This window comes from Mustela erminea, chromosome 6 (genome assembly GCF_009829155.1).
Source record: "Mustela erminea isolate mMusErm1 chromosome 6, mMusErm1.Pri, whole genome shotgun sequence".
NCBI lineage: Eukaryota > Metazoa > Chordata > Mammalia > Carnivora > Mustelidae > Mustela > Mustela erminea.
In genome coordinates, this window is record NC_045619.1 from 103,481,353 (window position 1) to 103,502,782 (window position 21,430).

General features: G+C 48.8%; 1 protein-coding gene and 2 long non-coding RNA genes across 10 annotated transcripts in view; 2 read left to right on the forward strand and 1 right to left on the reverse strand.

The window, feature by feature from the left end:
- The window catches only part of KCNA6 (potassium voltage-gated channel subfamily A member 6), a 43,053-nt gene extending 22,299 nt beyond the window's left edge, over nt 1-20,754 (reverse strand). For 6 of the 7 annotated variants that reach the window (XM_032349041.1, XM_032349040.1, XM_032349044.1 and 3 more), the window contains exon 1: nt 15,950-20,754. In XM_032349041.1, the coding sequence (XP_032204932.1) occupies nt 19,142-20,728 (1,587 nt within the window). In that variant the 5' untranslated portion in view covers nt 20,729-20,754 and the 3' untranslated portion in view covers nt 15,950-19,141. The remainder of the gene's footprint in view (nt 1-15,949) is intronic. The other variant, XM_032349046.1, reaches the window with a different exon arrangement.
- Nucleotides 652-9,914, forward strand: LOC116594114. 2 transcript variants are annotated; one of them, XR_004287053.1, is made up of 4 exons: nt 652-1,088; nt 3,938-4,070; nt 4,874-4,971; nt 9,698-9,914. It is a non-coding gene; the product is annotated as an uncharacterized LOC116594114 (long non-coding RNA). The 2 variants fall into 2 exon arrangements; XR_004287054.1 differs by lacking the exon at nt 3,938-4,070.
- Nucleotides 10,960-12,613, forward strand: LOC116594115. The gene is made up of 3 exons (XR_004287055.1): nt 10,960-11,073; nt 11,434-11,554; nt 12,545-12,613. It is a non-coding gene; the product is annotated as an uncharacterized LOC116594115 (long non-coding RNA).
- Nucleotides 20,755-21,430: the final 676 nt, after the last annotated feature.

Below are 21,430 nucleotides of genomic sequence, written 5' to 3' on the forward strand. Positions count from 1 at the left end.
TATAATAGATGACACTCCCTCCAGCTCCTGAGGCTGGGAGGTTTTCCATCTCTTCCAAGAGAGACTAGCCCAGACTGATCTGTCCCAACTGAGAGTTTCTGGGAAAGAGGCTCCTCCGATTGGTTCAGATTCAACCCTCCTCCAATCCACCAAAGCCGGGGGTCCAAGGGTCCTGACTTAGCTGTTGGAGGCTCAGCCTTGTGGATAACGGAGCAGTTCAAGCCTTGCGGGTGGCAGGGGCAACTGTGAAAGGTTCTTGGACCCTCTTAGAACCGGTCTATCTGATGACATCCAACAGGAACAGTGAAGATTCACCAAACCAGTCACTCTCTACCATGGGAAACTTCACTGCTTCCCTTGCTTTGAGAAAGGAGGGCTTGTCCATCCAATCCCACCTCCCCTCCTTCCAAATCCTCCGATGAGGCAGAAAAGCCACATAGGGTTGTTGACTAAGAGGAGGGGGCCAGCCCTGCCAGCAAAGCATGTGCTTTTCCTGAAATTCTGTCCCGGGGGTATCAAACGTCATTGAGGACCCTGACTGACCTTCCACACCAACCCCCCAAATCAGCCAGCAACCGACAGTGGGCAGGCCCGAACCGTGGGAAAGACGAGACTGCTGCAGGAATCTGCGGACTACGGCAGCCTCTCAGTCACAAGGCTGCTGAATAGGCAGGTGAAGGGGAATCCTGCCCAGGGCACCGACACGCAGTTCTGAGGCCCGCACAGCCGCGGAGGCAAGGCCGCGCCTCCTCCCCGCCCCCGCCCCCAGCCTCCGGGGGAAGCAGGCTGCAGGAGCCTGACACCGAGAGCCCGCAGTCGCTGGGAGCCGCTCCAGGACACAGCCTGTGCTGTGTAAAGGTTTGAATAAGGAGAGGGAGAGGAAAGGGCAGCCAGAGCGGTGGTTTGAGTCGGGAGAGTTTGAGCCTAGAGATGGCTGCGGGGTGGAGGTCGGTGGAGGGGACCTGCAGTTACCTGCTTCTGTGCCTCTCTCCCTGCTCCACCTTGTTCAACCAGCCTGATGTCCGGAGCGCGGACTCAACACCGCAAGGGCCTCCGGCCCCCAGAGCGGCCTCACGGGAAGGACCCAGGTGGGCTTTAACGCTGTCGGGGTGGGGTGGGGAGGTGGAATGGAAGGGTGGATAGGTGCAGGGGAGAGAAGCTTTGGGGATGACTGTGAGAATTCAGGACGTGAGGTTCCAGCTGGGGAGAAGGGAGTGTATCCCACTGACACCCAGGCAGCTGCCAGGGGATGCGACTTCCCTGCTCCTGTCCTGCACCGCACTCACTGCAGAGGACCAGCAGGGAAGGGCTAGATTGGAGGCTGAGGTCAGACTGCTGTGGGCGATGTGCCCTGTCCAGTTTCCTCGGGCTTCTGCCCCTCAGAGCCGTTATCTAACCGTAAAGCGGGACGCAGCTTGGGAGGGGAGGAAAGTGTAACTGCACATTGCACAAGGATGCTCTCAGAGACGGAGCAGCCGCTGCACGAGGAGGGATGTGGGTGAGAAGGAACAGAAAGAGCCCATGATCCACACTACAGGGGGCGGCTGATGGAAGCTAAGATGACCTGATCCTGGAAGATCTTAAGAGGGGAGGAAGGTTGCCTCCTCCCAGAGGGCTTGGCAGGACTGGCCTGGGCACTGCTGCTGACTTAGGGAGAAGCTGTGCAACCTTAGGCCATTCGGTCAACGTCTCTGGGCCAGGGTCAATCATAAAAATGCTTGCTCTCCTGACATTACTGGATTGTTGTGATGTGCAATTGTGAAAGAGGTCTATAATGTGAAGTGCACTTAAATGTAAAAGTGTGAAGTTATTCTCACCAGAATTTCTTAGACTAGTAGTTCCCAACACCAGCTGCACATGGAAGTCTCTTGAGAAGCTTAAAAAAAAAAATGCTGTACCTGGACCCCATCTTAGAGCAATTATTCAAATTGGGGAGGGAGACTGGACAAGACAGCCAAGGGGGCAGGAAGTGGTATTTTTTTTTTAAACTTCTCTGTGGTTCTGATGCCCTATGAAGGTTGAGACCCACTGCCTAAGGTTTCACAAACTTCCTCAAGGTAACTGCTTGGAGCACACATCTTATAAAGGCAGATTCCTGGCTTCTCCCAGATCTTCTAGGTCAGAATCCCAAGGAGGCTCAGCAGTCTTTCTCTTGAGCAAGCACTAGAAGCAGCGTGGACATGTCATTCCAGGGATGAGTCTGTCGATGATCTCTTTCCCTATGGGATGGATGGCCATACACAGCAATGCTCTGGACAGTGCAGGCATGGCAGCTCAGGAAGAGGAGGGACTCTTCAGATAATAGGTGCAGACATGTGCTCCTGGGATGGAGCTTGTGCTAGACAGCCACAGCCAGTCCCATCCCTGCTGCGCCGAGGCAACAATCCCATTATAAAATGACAAATTTCCCAGCCAAAGGGCCTGAGAACCTTAAGATAAAAAGGAAACCATGATGTTATCTATAACTGATAGCAGAGATAGCCTGCGTTTTATTGTTTTGTCAATAGATTGTTCATGCTTTCCCATTTCACACACTTCTCTGCTGGCTCCGTTCCATTCCCAAAACTCTATAGGCACATACAATACACACGTACCCACTCACACCCACTCGCACACAGAGAGACCCCCTACCTCATCAGGAACACAAATGGGCAGATGAAGAAGATTCAAGGAACTGGGGAATTCCTACCAGGCAGCCACGTTACCCGGGCACATGGCTAGTGTAGGCTAAAATAGTGCAGTTAATGTGAGGAGGAAAGGAGGCCTAGCGATCCCTGGGTTTAGTCCTTTCCTTGGAGGCCGTATGAGCAGAGTTCAGAGCAAGAACTGTGAGCCAGACCCCTTGGATTGAGTCCTACCGGCTGCGCCACTTTGGGCAAGCTACTTATCTGACAGGAAGCTACCCACAGGGCCACCAGTGAGATTAAATGAGTTAGGACATGGAAAGCTCTTAGAAACAGGGCCGGCACATGGGACGCTGGAGAAGTGTTTGCTGCTATATTGGGGTTTCTGCTGGACTTTGTTGTAGGTGAGAAAGTTGGAGTCTAGAACATAAGGTGCTCGTTTGATCATACTTCTTGACTCCTGCAGGAATAAAGCCTAAGGAAATACTTATAAATATGGACAGATATCCCTAATAAAAATAGTCACCGTAGCATCATTCAGAAGAACAGAAACCTGAATGTCCAACAGTAGGGGGTAGCAAATCATGGTGTATGTAATGGTGGTTATGTAATAATAGCATGAGAATATTAGAGGTACATGGAGTTTTTTTAATGAAATGCAACTATGACATCTATAGAGATATAGATACACAGACAGAGCTAGTCTAAAAGAAAAACCCAAAATAGACCAACACTGAATGTCTCTGGCTGTGGGATTATGGGGTCTTTTATTTTTTTTCCTTATATTTTTCTGAGTTGTACGATTTTCCTTAGTAAGCAGAAAAGCCAGAAAATAAAATGTTTCAAGCAATCTGCTCAAAGTCAGACAGTGCATTAGGAGCCCACATAAGCTTTCTATCCCTGTCCAGGGTTCTGCTGCTTCATCAGGCACACTAAAATAGGGAGGAAAGCTAAATGGGATAAGGATGATGAACAGACACCAAAAAGCACCAAGACCAGTATAGCCATGCAGGACTGGGAACCAGCACAGCCATATAGGACTGGGATCCAGCACAGTGGGAACCCTGGTCTGGACATGCAGCTCCAGCTTTCAGACTGGGCTGGAAGAGCAGAGCTGAACACTTTCTATCCAACCAAGACCCTTCTATCCACAGTCACCACATAGCACAGTGGGGCCAACATAGAACCCTACACCTGCCCTTGGGGTCACTACCACTTTCCCGGAAATGGAAAAAATCATCTTCTACTTGGTCTGATGGTCTGAGGATATCAAAGAATTATACCACCTTTTCTTTCCTCTGTCTTTTATACAGGTTCCCTCTGCAAATGGGGATCCAGAGACCCAGAACATTCTAGTTAACACCCCTGCTAGTCTGCATTCTCCTGCTTCTCCTTAATATAGAAGTGCCTTTCCATGCCCAACATTTTTCCAATCATAATGCCAAGGTACTTGACACAGCCAAAACCGAGAAATGTTTATTTTGCAACTGTGAAATAAAAAAGATCTGGAAGCACTTAATAACTAAGAGCTCATCTAAGAAAAGTAGGAAGGCAGGAAGAAAGGAAGGAGGGAAGGAGGAAAAGCAAGAGAAAAGCAGAGAGAAGCAATTTATCCCCCTTGGCATTACATAAAAATTATTATATCTCTTTCAAAATTTTGCTATAACCTGCTCCATTTATTTGTAAGTGGTAAGTTCTGATCTTTGTCTGTAAAATAAGAGACTAGAGTGGGTGAGTCCGGAAATCCAATAATTCTATATTAAGTTGAAATTTAGTAACTCTGGCTCTCTTTTTAAAAGATCATTCTGGTAGCAAAAGCCAAGCAATAAAGTTTGCCAAGTTATCAAGGGAACCAGCTGTACATTCAATGAGTAAGCGAAGCATCCATAGAATTTTCAAGCAGAAACTCAAAAATTGTCTAGTCCAACCATCTCATGTTACAGATGGAAACACTGGGCCAGAGAATAATACCAAGAGCTACCATCTGGTGAGCACCGGGCTGGTGACTTGCTCAGGGTCACACAGCAAGTCAGTGATAGACCCAGAATTAGGTGTGATGCCCACCATCTCCACAGTCCATTTATTCAAATTTCTGGTTTGAATTTAAAGATTTAAAGGTGAAAGAAAGAACTGGCTATCAGGAACTCCTCACAGCCCAAGATGTCCTGAAAAGGAGCAAAAGATGTCCTACAAAGGCAACGGCAGGTTAAGAGTCACCACATCCTCTCTCCTTTTACCTCTAAACACAGAAAGGAAACCATGGAAGAAAGAACCTAGTCCTGGGCCATCTGGGGTGGAGGAATAGACAATGAGCATCATGCCTTTCCTAGGGTGAGCAGAGTCAAAGGTAAGAGCCCTTAGTAGCACAAAGAACACCTAGCAGAAAGAGCTACCCAGCGAACTTAAGTCCCAGCACTGGAGGAACTGGGTCCAACTGGGAGGTACCATTGGAGAATACCTTGAAAACAATATTTAGGAGCATGGGAAAGAAGCCTGAAGATCCTGGTTACTTAGCTCACTGCTAGTATTTCTTTGAGTCTTGTGAATAAGATTTTTAAAATATGGTATTTAGTAAAGGCATGCTTGAATATTTACATTAAAAGGTCTAGTTGGGGTAGGTGTCTGACTCTTGATCTCAACTCAGGTCTTGATCCTCAGGGTCATGAGTTCAAACCCCATGTTGGCTCCAAAAAGGTCTATTTTAGTTAGAAAAGTAAATAGAGATGCACAATGTAATCTCTGACTTTGTTAATGAGATGCACCGAACTTGGTCTGTTATACCACAAGGGAATGCCATCGGGAGGCTATCAGTCCAGAGAAGTACATCTCAAGGGTGGATGTTTGCAATCAATAGAATAGAAACTCTAAATCCAACCAATAAGACCCAATTTACAGTTATTTTTCTCAAAGACTTCTATTTCAGAAGGCTTGGAAGGTCAGCAGGGGAGGGGCTATCTTCTTTCACATTATTCAGATCCCTAACAAAACATTGATTATGTAAGGCTCCGTGCAACCAAACAGGAGTGTGGAGAATTTTCAGAAGGTTGATAAGAGGCCACAAAATGGTCCATTGGAGAAAATCTTTAAGGACTGAGGTTCCATGGACTCAAATTCATCATAAGGAGTTTCAGAGGTCTTTGAGTTTCTTAAAATTTATTCCTTGGGTTATAGTTTTTGTGGGATGTAATTAGAAGTTACCCCTCAAATGGGGTGGAGATATTATGGTAAAAATAATTTTAACAACAAGTTTAAGAAGTGAAATAGGTTTATTTGGTGCAGGACTTCTCAGGGCCTTTAATTTCATGTTCCCATGCATCATGTATCTCCAAGAAGCAGAAATGTAGTGGCTGGGAACATTTACATAGGAATGCCATGTAGAACTAGGGCCCCACAGATCATATTTGAGGACCTCTGGCATAAGGAGTTATTCTAGGTAATATGGTCAGTTGAATATCCAACTCAGTTGGTACAAAATGGCAGAAAGGAAGTTAAAAGTACAGCAGCAGATGTATAACTGAGGTAGGAGGAAGACATGCCTACCACACAAATAGCAGGGAGACTGCATTTTGGAATATCTCTCCCTCTCATCCCCTGGTTATGGGGATGTCTCAGAACAAGCCTAGGCTAATGAGGGACTTTTCCGAATGTAGGGCAGAGGAATGGATTTTTCGTCTTTTGGAAGCCACTGCCTGCTCAATTTTTGTATGTCATTTTGTCTTATTCTCTACTTACTTATACATCATTGAGTTCAGCTGACTTCCTTACAGATGAAATATATTCCTGAAATGCTGTATTTAAGAAATACACTCTCTATAAACTGAATCCTATTATCCACTGGCTTGTGTTATAATTCCGAAGAATGTTGACCCCAAATATATCATGACATTTCTGAGCCTGTTCGGCTTCTTCCTGGGTCCTTGTGCAGACTCCTTGCAACAACTTCTCCCACTCAAGGCAAACCCAGAAGCCAGGCAAGTAAATGCTGGCTGTCCACACTCAATTATTCGATATCCCAGTTAATTCCTAAGTGTGTTGGAAATTGTCACTGCTTCCCAGAATTTTGCATGGATAAGTCGCTTCGTTGCTTATGCTCTTTCTAAATGGATTATGAGAACTGCTGGGTGTTCCCTTCTGCGGCCTGTTTTAACAGGGAGGTGGTTTTCTGCCTAAGAGGGTATTAAGACAAGACCCTTTCTATGAGTCACCTGTCATCCTACCAAGTGTTGGGTAATTACATCACTGAACCATGACCAGTGGTAAGCTAGGAAACCCAGATCTACAAAGAAAGAGAAACTATCGCACATGTATTTCCTAAAGGCCTTGGCTTAAATGAGCTTTGAGTGGTTCTAATTGTTTCTAAAGGTTGGGCAATTTTTAGAGGCCCTGCCTATGTCTCAGTGCCCTGCTAGAATGGGCCAACAAAAGAGATCACGGAAAAAATAACCCATTTTTATTGAATCCTTACTGTGTGTCAGGACCTGCGAGCTCCTAATTAGCTTTGCCTCCTTTAACCCCACCTGTCCCCATGAGGGATGTTCTATCAATGATATGGTTTTACAGAGGAGAGAACCACGGCTCAGAGAGGTTCCCAGTGTTCCCAAGGCCACATAGTTACACAGACAGGGTGGTAGCACTGGGTCCTGACTCCTGGGTTAGCACATCACCCCTTCTTGCACAGTTCATAGTGAGACACAAGGGACTTAGGACCGGGACCTCATTTCTCCCATCCTGCCTCACCTGACATGGCTATAGTCGTGGGAGATACCATGCTACCCCCGTGGGAATTCATGATCGAGACAGTCTGAATACAGTAAGAAAAAGAGAAAATTGCAATAGAGTTCGTTAGAGTTCCCACTTTTGAATACACATTTGAAAAATATCCCCTAGTTCTTCCAGTGAATAAAAAGGCTCTTTCTCAAATCTGGTGGGTAATCCTGCAATCTGGTTCATAATACCTTCTCCTCCCACTGGACAAAGGAATTACAATTGTATGAAGTATGCCATAAATGAACTTAAGTTCATTTTTCTACAGACTATATGCTTTCTTTTAAGTTTAGCTACATCCTGAGATTTCATTTAAACGTGAAAGGGTCCCTGCCTGTTAAAAATCACCTGTTTTTTTTAACAGAAAAATGATTTTCTTACTTTTATACACATGCACACATGTCAAAAACACCTTTTCAGAACTTTCCAGAACATCTATGGGGAAAAGTGAGGCAGATGGCCATTAAGATGGAAGACCCGTGATGGATTTCCTTTAACCCAACCTGATTTAATATTTTCTGCGCTCCTAGAAAGATCAAGTATGGGGGTCAGTGGGATGAGTAGGGGAAGGGTCATGGAATCCTTTTAAATTTGGGTTTTCAGAAGGGAAAGGCGTCCCCAGTAAGAGATGACCAACATGAAATCTGCTCTTCTCTTGGGACCCTGGAGTTGCCTCTAGCCCAAATTGCTATTGGACTCTGGCCCCAAAATATTCTGATAAAATAACAGATAAAGCAAGGAAAAGAGGAGAACCTTTCTTATCTCTCTCCCAACACAATAATGTTGGACACACTTCCAGCTCTGCGGTCAGCTCACTTTTGGCCAATAAGCCCGTCACCAGCAGAGTCTGATTGAGGGCTGAAACTGACAGGGAAGAATCTAGGAAGAGAGGGAAGAAAGAGTGTGGGGACGACCATGGGCTTCGAGTGTTGCACAGATGCAGAGCCCCTGGCTGGTGGCCAGCCATTCCCCAGGAGAGCTACAGAATCCCACGGCGATCCCCGACTCACAACGCTGAGTCCCAGCCGGCACGAACAGAGTGATGTCTCATTATCTGACATCACAGAAGTAGGCGGCTGGCCTCGAGTCAGAAATACCCAAACACCGAGGTTTGCTTTTTTTTTTTTTTTGCATTTTAATGATTTTAGATGGAAATCCTTAACTGCATCACACATTTCCTTGCCCACTTAATTGGACAGAGAACATAACTTAGCCTGTTCTTGATTCCTACAAGGTCCCTTCCCTCCAAGCAGCAGCCCAGTTCTGTCTCCAGTTGTGACTGCCTCCTGCACGGGCTGCCAGCCCTCGCTTCTGCTTTCACTCTGTTCCTAACAACCACACCTACCGCCGTCCCATCCAACAGTCCACTGAGGTTCAGCGAGATCATTCAAGGAAGGCTCTGAGGGAGGGACCATGCACCAGTGTCCACGGAGTCACCAGATGAAGTGGTCTGGGCACAGTGCCTTTGGTAGAAACGCACACATAGGACATATTTCCCACCTAGCAGGAAAACAATGCTGGGGGTACAAGAAAAATGACAGCCCCAGCCTCAGTGGACACTGGGCAAAAGAGAGCCCACTACACCTTGGGAAGGGGACAGCTCCCTCAGCTACTGCCGACTGAAGACGAAAAGCCAAAACGTAGGATCAAGAAGACCAGCTCTTCCATTTTTCAAAAGAAAACAAAGCTCTGCATGTGAAATCTCCCAGTATTTCTCATATCTTTTCCCAGTTTTGTTGAGATAAAATTTTCATAATCCAATATTTCTTAACACGGCATCGTAGCTGACCTACAAGTCACTGATTTAGGACCTATTATCAGGAATAACCTGCACAGTTTTTTTGGGTTAGGTGCTCTGGGGTTGCTATCTAGAATTCTGCAGGGATATGAAACCATCTGCCAGAGGATTGCAGTGCAGAAAATAAGAATTAAGTAAAAAAAAAAAAAAAAAAAAAAAAAAAAATCACCTCCAGAGGAGCAGAAGGGAAGTACCAGGCCCGGAGTGTGGCTGGGTATGGGTGGGTGAGAGCCTGGGGTCCCCATGTGCAGTCCTGTGCACTGCTCCTGGGTAAATGTGACCCCCTCCCCGAAACACTGAGAGCAGTCCTACAGGAGACACAAACTCTTTTTCCCCATCATGCCAGACTTCTCCCTCTTCCCAGCAATGCCAACTTGCCTTAAAGCAGCTGGAGACTGCCTGATTTACGGTTCAGCCACCGTGGCTTTTAGAAACTTTTTTCTTCCTGACACTAGCCCTGTGATTTATAAAAGGAATCTGTAACAAACAGCGATTTCTCTTTCTCTCCCAGGACAACCAAGTACAGAGAAGAATCTAGAAGCTGATTTCTGTTTCCCAGGGTGTCAGAAATCAGCAGTCCTGAGTAAGATGCTACCTCTCAGCATCCCTCCTATCCTTTTCAAAATACAGAAGTCTCAAATAACCTGCTTTCCTGACTTCCAATTTGTGACAGTTTCCTGTAGCCCAGTCACTAAATTTACCGGAAAAACTATAGTCCTGAAAGGTTAGAGAACATCTTAGTTAGTAAGATTAAAAGCAAAGGGCTTGGCCTCCCAGGCCAGAGCCTGTACATGAGCCTGTCTTTGCCCAGTGTGAAAATAGCTTTGGTACTTACTAGAGTAACAATTTTTAGTCGTTCCTTACAAAACCAGCAGCTGGCTCTCTGATGAAGAATTTCTCTAGCTAGGCCTGCTGTCTCTGTACCTTCGAAAGTCAGGGAAGAGAGAGATGAAATTACAAAGCACTTAATTCCACTTCCTATAGACAGCTGTGCTAATGAGTTTGGCTGGATAGGAAATGAATAAAATTGGTAAGTTTAATCCTTAGGTTTCTGTTTTCCATAAAAAATATATATACAAGTGGTGAAGTTAGAAAATATGAGTCCTAGACCCAGCTTTGCTCTGAATTAACTGGAATCACAGGCTAATCTTTCCACTTGTCTGCACCAACCTTCTCCTTCATAAAGAGCAGCATTTAGGGCCCCTCCCAGCCCCCCTACCCATTCTGTCCCTGTGACCCTCAGTACTGTCCTTCCCAATGCTCTGGTGCTCCTGGGAGGAGTTTTCTATCTTGGTTGAAAAAAATATCACCAGTATATCCATTCTATTTTCACAAGATACGTTCAGATTACGTGTCTATATATTAAATCATATCTTAGGTGCCATTATTTAAACAGATTCTGCTGTGAATCCTTCAGGCAAAGAACCTCCTGGATAAAATAGCTAGCTACCATGAGTCTATTTTTTATATCATATTTCATGTAAATGTTTGTTTCAGAGAACAGAACTGAAGTCAGTGGGGATCCTGCCTCTCTCTGAGAGGACAGGTGTTTCCAGCCCCACTCCACGGTGGCTGGCTGTTCAGCGTCACTGAGGCTCCCTGGGCCCTGCTCTGCTGAGAGTTCACTTTCTGCTAACCTCTTTAATGTGTCTGTTTGTTTGAGCCTCCCAACAACTGTGTGAGGCGAGCAGAATTAGCTCCCTTACTTTGCAGACGACAAAACTGGAGAGACTGAATGAGGTGCAGCTAAGAACGGGGATTCCGATGCAAGTCTGCTACCTCCAAAGGAAAGCAAGCCAAGGAGTCAGAAGGGGGAGGCAGTCCCATTGCCCTGCCCTGCGCCAGGTCTTCTGTGCACGCTGGAGTGGTTGTGGGAATGAGCACAGGGTGAGTAGAATGTTGGGGCCTAATTTGGGACCTCCAGGGAGAGCTGCAGTGGAAGCCAATGGGGACCCACAGGAGTAGGAGGGGCTAGCTTCTTCCAGCTCCGGGACCTCCTGGCTCCTCCCCCTGAAAAGAGCAAAGGGAAGCTGGAGCTCTCCTATGTATGACAGGGTGTCACCACCTGCAAAGTGAGGGGAGATGTCCTCATCTGCAAAGGGAGGGGATGGGGGCAGTGGGTCGTGAAGATGGCCCAGGAACAGAGGGAGTGCTGAGGATGAGGACCAGGGGAGGTGGGATTTTGAAGGCTACTGGAGCAGTATAAGGAAACTGACCTAGAGTCTGACTTAGGTGTTCTATCCTCAGGGCTAACATGGGACCCTGCATTTGTCCCAAGGAGGAAGACCGGAGGAAGTAGGAGAGGAAGGCTCTGGAGGAGTGCCATCCCCTGGGAACGTTAAAATGTGGAGGGAAGAGAACAGTGGTGGTAGGAAGGAGGGGTCTATAGAAAGATGTACAGGTTTTCTCTTTACACCACTTTTTTAAAAAGCTTATTTATTTCTTTCGGGGGGGAGAGAGAGAGCACATGGGGGGGGGGGACAGAGGGAGAGAGAAAATCCGCTGAGCACGGGGTCCCACACAGGGCTTGATCCCACAACCCCGAGATCGTGACCTGAGCTAAAATTAAGAGCCAGGTGCTCAGTGACTGAGGCACCCAGGCGCCCCCCACACATTTTTTTTTAATGCCACTTTGCTTTTACTAAAGACCTGTGTTAGTACCTGCTCTCAATAACCCAGAGAAATCCGAAGAGGATTTTTGCTTTTGTGAAATGGTAATTCTTTGCTTTACTTCATTTGGTTTATGAAAGTTTTCACAGGAATGTTCTACTTTTGGATAGCTGGGGAAACCTGTGTATATGTATGTGTGTGTGTGTGTGTGTGTGTGTGTGTGTGTGTGTGTGTGTGTCTATGTCAGATTATAGCTATGTGAGAGTATAGCTATGTGAGATTCATCACAATATACAGGGTGGGCGGGGTGGGGAGAGACAGGGCACCTGCTGGTTTTCCCTCAAAGAGACAAATTGGCATATAAATAAAAGCCCTTATACACATCTAGGAACCACAAATCCACTCTCTCTTCTTGTTTAGTATTAATCGGACCCTCACTGAGTTCTATAAATTACGTCTCCCCTGAGGACGATGGGTCACACATCAGTTGTGTGCCCTTGAATATGCCCTCTGAGCCTCAACCATCCTATCTGGCAGGGGAAAACAATGCCTAGCCCACCAACCTCATTTGGTTGTTGTAGGATAATAGTAATAACAGCCAATCTTTGTATAGTGCTTTTATATATTGTTACATATTATACCACGTGTCTATTATTACATGTTACATAAACACTGTACATATATTAGTTCATGTAATCCTCAAAACAGCTCCCTGACATTGGTACTATTATTATCCTCCCCTTTACAGAAAGGGAAACTGAGGCACAGAGCAGCGTCAGAACTTGCTCCGTGTCACCTAGCAGGCAAGTGACCAAGGTGAGATTTGAACCCTGGAAACTTAGCTCCAGAGTCTTTTTTGTTGCTCCTAGCCTTTTTGTTATATGACATGATGTTTGACAGCATTGAAGGCATTTTAAAGGCTTTTTTAAATGAATGGTGCCGTCCTCATTCTTGCTAGGACCACTCCCATGGGGGAGGACCAAAGCAGAGGAAGGATTCACTGGGCAAGGACAGTGCCCTAGCCTTAGACATGCGGACCCCGCCGGCCAGGTGCTGAGTCTCCTGGAAGAGAGGGAAAGAATGGCTCCTGTTCCTGGCCCCTCCCAGCCTCGCGACTATCTTCCTATGTTCTTTTTCAAAGCAAAGCGTCTCGGCTGCCAAGAGCTGGTTTGTCTGTCTCCTGGAGACAGAGGTTGTCAAGCCCGGAGAGAACAGTGAGCATGTCAAAAATAGCAGCACAAGCAGACTGCGTGGCTGCGATTTCCTTTTGAAATGTTGGTTTTGCGCTCACCAAAGAGTGGGGGTCTGTCTGTGCTCCCTGCAACCTGCAGCGGGGGCTGCTTGAGGATCCGAGATGTTTTCCAGGGGCGAGCAAAGCACGTCTGCAGAGGCCCAAGGCAGACGCAGGGGAAAGCCTCTTCATAGTAACAACGATAACATTAGAGTTGTGTTTAAAAAAAAAAAAAAAAAAAAAAATTGTTACAAACCCTCACCCAGGCTGGGTCCTAAGTAGGTTAAGTTGACAGCCAAGATGAGACCAGTACTATTAAGGATATTTACAGTCCCTTTTGGTCTGTCCTGGGAATGAGGGAGTCAGCACCTTGTTTGTCCTTCAGAAGTGGTCACAAATAGATTTTCACCCCCTCTTTAGGGTGCCAAGGGGATGAGGATGGAGAAGGGACAGGGGAGGCAGGGTGAGCTCCTCTCTTCTAGGGGTTCAGAGCAAAGGGACATGACATGACAATCTCCAATCCCACAGGGACCTCAAGCCCAAAGCAGGAAAGGGTTTCATTGGGAGACACAGTAACATGAGAACTGAGAGCCCATCTGTCTTGTATTCCCAGTGGCCTACATCTGGCAAGTTCCCTCTCCCACTAAAGCCCCAAGCTCTAGGCCTTGGTCTGCCAGAAGCTCATCTGTGCCACTGGCGGCAGCCCCATATAAAGCAGAATGGAGAGAGGAAATCCTATGGTTTAAAGAATGAAAGCTTTCTTTTTCTTCCCTAAGTGACCTTGACAAGCTAGAATCAGACCCCACTTTGCTTCCCAGGGCAGTAACACACAGTCAAAAACGATCAGAGCTGGCATGGCAGCCAGATTGTCCCGGGAGGACAATATTCTCTGGGAATCTATCTTGGCATTTGTGTGGAGATGCCGGGTGACAGAAATACTGCCAAAAGCAAGGTCTCAGCCAGGGGAGAGAAGGAATGATAAGCAGCGGCGCTGGAAAGTGTCATGTGAGGATAAGTACCAAGGGGAGGGAAGCATGGGTCCCAATGAGCAAAAGGCAAGTGAGAGTAAAAGAGCATTATCTGATGAACAGACCCTGAGCCAGGTGAGCTGACTTCTGTTTGCCCAAAGCACCAAAGACAGCGGACCCCACAGAGGCTGTAAAGGGTTAATGGCTACTGCAGGGAGGGGGTGGGAAGGAGGAAAGCAGAATAAAACCTTGACTCCAGCACAATTTCTTTAGGAATTCTGAGTTTACAGGTGCAGAGCCTAGGTACGGTTTTTTGGTTGGTTTGTGGGGATTTTGAAATTTTTCCTCTTTGTTTTTGTTTTGCCAGCAAAGTCCGAACCCCTCGGGCAAGTTCACTGCCTTCGTCCTACGTAAGAATAGCGTCCAGCATACTCACCCCAGCGCAATACATGCTAATCACGCTCTGCAGTTACCAAAAATGGCTTTGACCTTTCTTGTGCTTGAGCAAAGAGGAAAAATCCCACAATGATTTGATTGTCAAAATTAAAAAAAAAAAAAAAGAAAAAAAAGGCAGTTCTTGGCACCGTATTTGAGTAGCAAGGAGCGAGTGCATGAAAGCTCTAGTGTCCCCAAGTGGCAGAAGGAAAAAACTGTCATCCCATCCTGGATATTTAGACTGGTCCATCTTTAGAGATGCTAACCTTTTAGATTTATAAAACCAAACTGTTCTCCTAGCCGAGGTATGAAACTTAGGTTATCAACCCCATGCCACTTCTCCCCACCCCCCCCCAACAATCCAGGGACTTTTTTGGTTAATTTATAGAGTTATACAACTATCACTACAATGTGTTAGAAAATGTCCATTACCCTCCACCCCACCCACCCCTGTCCTGATGCTGGTGGGACTACCGCTAGCAAGGGGAGTGCACAATTCCCCTGAAGAACTGGGTCGAGAATTTTAATCCATCTTGTCAAGGAGTGTCCTGGCACCTAGCACCCCTGAGAGATACGCCCTTGCTTTGTCCTGCCTTCAGTGTGCAAGAGAGACAGCTGGAGGCTGTGAGGGCCTTCAAGTGAAATAAGGGCAGCTTGAGGGCCCCTTCTGAGTTAAGGCTTTTTCCAGGCTAATTCCACTCCTAATTCCACTCCCTCCTAAGTCCTTGTCTTTGTGTTTAGCTTACTGTTCCTATTTCTTTTGTTTTGTTTTGAACCTTTGTGTAAGCTTTAAGTTGGGGAACTTAGAGGTTTTCTCTCTCTCTTTCTCTCCCTTCCTCCTTCCCCCACTTCTCTGTTTCCTTCTATTTTCTATTTTTGAAGATTAGGAAATTTCTGCAGAGATGCTTTTCTAAAGGCGGTGCAATCTCATCTTGCTCTGTAAGCTCAGAACTTGTGATCACAGGGTCAAGCTTGGCAAGAAAGGACAGGACACTGTACTGGCAGGGAAGTGTTGGGGGGTAGGGGTGTCCTCCAGCTGGAGAACAGCCTTCTTAACAAACACTTGAGATCACTGCTGTCCTAGGGTTCAAGTTGTGATAGCAACAGAAGTGCTACAGCTGCTCCCTGCCACTAAAAAGGTGGAGTGAGGGAGAAAGATAGAAAGAAAGACACATAGAGAAGGAGGAAGAGATTTAAACAACGGAAGGGCAAACGCCAGAAATGTGACAGTTAAGGGGGGGGAACGCAGTGAAAATGAGTATACCTCGGAGAAGGGGAGGGGCGTGCAGAGAAAGGAGGTGACTAGAAAGGGTGGGGGAGCCAGCAGTGAGGGAGCAGAAACGGAGGAAGGAGACTAAAATACATGGAGTCACAGAAAATACACAGGAGAGGAAGGTGGTCCCTGAGGACCAGGACGTCAAAGCCCTGGGTCTCCGGGATGCATGCGCTCCCCTCCCGGACTTGTAATCTGGCCCGGAGCACTGAGCCAGGATCATAGCTTCCCAACAACAGAACCTACCTCTGATGCAAAGGCGGCCAGCTGTCCCCCTCTCTCCTTAGGGATGATCCGGCAGGAGGACTATCCCACGTCTCAGCTGAGCCTGACAGATCCAGGAAGGCATTTGGGAGCTCCTGCTGGCGATCAGGTGTAACAGAGGCCTGACCCTCGCCTTTGCTGGCAGCTGGGAAATCACCACTCCAGCTGTCTCAGCGGCACAGGGTGCTCCACGCTCGGGGCACAGATTCCACACAAAGAGGCTCAGAGTCAGAGGGACTGCTTGGCAAAATCCTTCACAGAAACTAGGTCAGGTCACAGCCTCTCCGTGTTTCTTCGATGTCTTGAGAAGAGCCACCTATGAGACTGCTGGGAACAGAGCTAGATAATCCCCAGGAGGAAGAAGTGTCATTTCTTTCAGTCTCTCTGAGAGCAGGGAGGAGCCTCTCTGAGGAGATGGCAGTTCCATGATCCTCTCATGGACTGTGACTGTCAGACTCTCGGAGGGCCCCGCCTGGCCGCCCCTTGAGGAGCCTGTCCCCTCCAAGTCTCCCCTTGTCATTTTGCAAAAGATAATACTGACATTGGTTTAACTGGCAGTTGCTTAGCATTCAAATTTCTGAAGACTCGGGGGTGAGATGAGGCAGCTTCGATGACTGGATGGGGAAACCGGGAAGAGAGGTCTAGGGAGAAAGTTTGAGGAACTGCTTCCCCCTCATTTTCCGAAGGTCACACAGCCGGCTGGTCATCACCAGCCCCTCAAGCACTATGTAGGAGGTGTTCCCATTTCAGAAGCTGGGAATATGTAGTCTCCTGTTCTCCCCTTGATGCCCAAATCAGAAGATAGAGAGAACAGTCTGGAAGGTTGCTATGGCAACCAGAGTCCCTGGAGAGCCCAGCTCTCCACAAACCCTTTACTTTCAGGCATGCTCTGACTTGAAAAGGAAATGTTTTATTAGGGATGGTGATGAGGATGAACACATACACACATATAGAGATGAACATGCGTACATGTTCCAACATTAACCCTCGCAGAAAGCAACCCGCTGCCTCTGGAGTGGGCCCTTCTCCTTTCGCCCCCTAAGCCAGAAGTAACGGAAGGAATTTGGAAAACCAGAACTTCATGGCCTCGGAACGGATTTCCGAATCAGGAACTCCTCTTATCTGTATTTCAGGTTTGGAGAAGCCAAGCTCCCAGTCAAGGCTGCCTCTGGCCCTGGAAGGATCCCACTGACCCTGTCTAAAGAGCATTCTCCTTGCTGATGGGTAAGAAGAGAGACTGAGGCCCAGGTCAAGAGGCTAAGCAGGGATTTAGGGAGCTAATAACCCATGATAGCCTACTCTTGGGCTTTGGATCCAAGACAGGAACTCTGCAGGGAGGTTTTGCCTCTGGGTGACGGGAAAACTGGCTAATGAACTAAAAACTCAAGTCCTTTACTAAAATTCACACATTTGCATAGCATCATCCCCAGCTTCCCAGATGAGTTCATCGACATTCCCCATGAGGTAGGGAGGGGAAGACATTAATGTTCCCATTTAATGGGTTGGGAAATTGAGGCACAAAGAGGAACTGTGGCACCCAAGTTACCCTGTCAGGTTGTGGCAAAGTCCAGATTTAGATCTGGCACTCACAGGAGCCACGGTGCCTCTCAAGAAAACCCTCAAAAGGCCATCCCTCATTAAGTTGCTCTTTGAGAAAATAATTTTTAAAAATTTTTCATCAAAGAGTCTTAAAGCATAGATATAAAATTAAAAACATGTTAACAGTCCTTTCGGTTTCTGAACTGCAGCCAGAAGAGCTCAGAACAGTAGTACATCACAGTTTTTCAAGGCAACAAACAAATGACAACGTTACCAGGAGAGAAATGAAGGGAAGTGGGAAGGTGGGATGAAGGCAGCAGTTTCACGCTGGAAGAGGGTGACTTATCTAGTGGTGACATGGCCACATTACCTTACCAGTTAGAGTAGGTCAGCTGCAGCTCCAAGGGGCAGAGCAGGTGAATGTTTGCTTGACTCAGAAAAACAACAACAACAAAAACAAACAAACAAACAAAAAAAACCTCTAACAGTAAGACTGTCAACAAAGGAATGACGTTTCTTCTTTACTCTGAACCTATTTCATTGCCCCTAAAATGGGAAGAACCCCACGCTAGCATCCAATACATGCTTTTACCTGTCTGCAGGTTTAAGCTAGAGTTTGCTTTGGAAAACCTTCAACTGCAATCCTAAGTCAAATTCCCAGGAAGCAGGGTGGGGGGCTCGAGAGGGTTGGGGGAAAGCATGGGGGAGAAATTTCCCGTCTGCAACAAGGTTTTTCTTTGCATGCCTCCCAGATGTCAATGTCTGCTCAAGTGATACCTCTCTTTAGATAATGTGGTCAGGCAAGTTGCTTGACTCTGTTCAGCCACTTCTCTTGGCTTTGTGGTTCCCTCTTTCCAGTTCCTCTGCACAGGAAGGCACTTGCACAAAAAGAGTATTTGGCTCCGAGAAGGAACCTTCCTGGAAGCTAGACAGTCAGGGAGGGAAGAACTGAATGTAGACCCAAGGCTGACATACCCACTGTGCCAGGACACACCTGGAGGAATCCAGTGGCCCCTTTGGTCTGGGACTGACTCTAATGTCCTCCAGATGGCCAAGTTTAATTGCAGTTTCTCTAATTCCTTCCAAGATTCGAGACAAATAACAAATTTGGAGGCTGTGCAGCTAAAGGCTTTACCAAGGGTCCTCTGCAGGATGAGCAGCAGGTGTTACAGGGCACAGGAATAAAACAGAAAGACGAACACTCCAGCTTCTGCTAGTTACCATGTAGCCCAAAGCTGACAGGTGCATGCCCCAAAGCAAAGGACACCAAGGAGAGAAATAGGACCCAGGTAAGCCTGGCTTCCATCCTGTTGACATCTCTGTTCCTAGAGATATTACCAGCCCCAGACATGAAAGTTTAGAATCAGGAGGGAAGGTCAGACGGAAATCTCATCCACTTGACAGAAGATGGGCATGAATGGGTGGCACCGTTAGAATTTCAAGAATGACATTTAGATGGTTAAACCTTGAATGCTGTAGAGATCAAGCAACAAGGTTGACAGTCCAGGTATCTGGACCCGGTGCAGGGGAGGGAGTCAGGAATTCGGCTGGAGCTCAGGTGAGGAGGTGGAGAATGAGAAGGAAGCCTGAGACTGCTCAGTGTCCTCCTTTCCATTCACACCCTGAATGCATCAGTCAGACCTCAGTGAGCATCCTTTTCTCTGCATATGCCCGATGTGGAGGGGGAAGGTAACTGGGTCTCCGTTCCCGAGTGGTCTCGGAGAATTCAGGCTTGCCAAGTCCACTGTCGGCTGCCTTCAGGTCTGGTGTAGGCTGCCCACAAGTGACATGGGTATACTGGCCTTGTTCCTCCTGCTCTGTCTCCCTGTGGTAGAAGTAGTTGAAGTTGGAGACAATGACGGGCACAGGCAGGGCGATGGTGAGGACCCCAGCGATGGCACACAGCGAGCCCACGATCTTGCCCCCCACCGTCATGGGGTACATGTCTCCATAACCTACCGTGGTCATTGTAACCACTGCCCACCAGAAGGCATCTGGGATGCTGGGAAAGAGTGAATCATCATCATCAGCCTCTGCGAAGTAGACGGCACTGGAGAAGAGGATGACTCCGATGAAGAGGAAGAAGATGAGCAGCCCCAGCTCCCGCATGGAGGCCTGCAAGGTCTTTCCCAGGATCTGCAGCCCCTTGGAGTGGCGGGACAGCTTGAAGATGCGGAACACCCGGACCAGGCGGATCACTCTGAGGATGGCCAGGGACATGGCCTGTTGCCCATTCTGGCCGCCCCCTCCACTGGCTGACTGCTGCTCCTGCTGCTGCACCAGCTCAGTGCCCAGGGTGATGAAGTAGGGGAAGATGGCCACCAAGTCAATGATGTTCATGATGTTGCGGAAGAAGGCTGGCTTGCTGGGACAGGCAGAAAAGCGAACCAGGAGCTCAAAAGTGAACCAAACTATACACAGGGTCTCCACCAGAAAGAACGGGTCAGTAAAGAAGGAGCCCCCAAGAGTACTTAGTGAGGAGGAGCCCCCTGCCACCATGCCCCCTGGGGGTATGCCAGGATGAAAAGTATAGGAATCATCTTCATCCTCGTCTTCCTCTTGACTACCCCTGGAAATTGGGGAGTCTCTGCTCACACCATTGCTTCCACCTCGACCATCTGCACGGAACTGGGGCAAGGTCTCCAAGCAAAAGATGACGATGGAGATAAGAATGACCAACACGGAGACGATGGCGATGCCCCTGGCGGGGCCTGAGCTCTCAGGGTACTCGAAGAGAAGCCAGACCTGGCGCTGAAAGGGCTGGGAGGGCAGTGGCTTCTCGTCCTCGCCACCTTCGGGCAGGCAGCCCTCGTCCTCCCGGAAGGCCGCCAGGGCCTCATCCCCCAGCTGGTAGAAGCGGATCTCCTCTAGGAAGATGTCCAGGGGCACGTTGACCGGCCTCCGCAGGCGGCCCCCAGACTGGTAGTAGTAGAGGATGGCGTCGAAGCTGGGCCGGTTGCGGTCGAAGAAGTACTCATTCCTCAGGGGGTCGAAGAAGCGGACTCTGCGACCAGGGTCTCCCAGCAGCGTGTCGGGAAACAGCGACAGGGTGCGCAGTTGCGTCTCGAAGCGCAGCCCGGAGATATTGATCACCAGGCGCTCGCTACTACAGCAGCCCCCGCCCCCGCCGGCCTCCGGGAAATCTCCCGCATCCTGTTGCTCCCCCTCTGGCCCACGGACCTCCCCCGGCGCCGCCAGCGTCAGGGATTTCTCCGACCTCATGTCCCCTCCGCGGTGCGCTCCCTGCCACTAGGACGGCGCCCCCGACACAACCTCTGTCTGGAGCGCGGCACCTCTTCCCGGCTCTCAGCGGCGCCCTCGGTGCAGGGTGGGGCTCGCGCTCCTCCGAGCTCGCGGTCTGGCCTGGCCGCTGGGTCTGGGGCCCCGGAGCCCTAGCCTCTGCAAGGCTAGGTCTGGGGAGGGGACCCGGACGCAGAGGATTTAGCTCCGCGCCTCCAGATATCCGCGCTTGGGTGCCACAGCTTACTGGGATGCCTGGAACCGCAAACTGGCGCGTGTGAAACGGGCTGCCCGAAAGGACGCGTGGCTTCGCCCCCTGTCGTGTCTGAGACTGGGCTCCAGGACGCGGGGGTCCGCCCTCCGGACCGGCTAGCTCTTCCCAGCTCCCACTGCGTTTCTCCGGCCGCTCAAGCCCCCCCGGCTGCCGCTGGGAGCGAAGCGCCAGATGCGCCTCCCTCCGGCTCGGCAGAGACTCCTGGCGGAGCTCGGCCTCCGCCCTACGTGCACCGCGAGCTCCGTCTGGCCAAGGTCGCCGTTCCCGCCGCCACAGCCGCCACCTCCTCCCTGTGAGTCGCGCCGCAGGCCTCGCAGAGGGCCCTGCGGCTGCCCCGGCGCTGGGGCGCGGGGACCCACCTCCCCACCGCTCTAGCCTTCACTGCAGCCGCTGCAGCTGCAGCCGCTCGG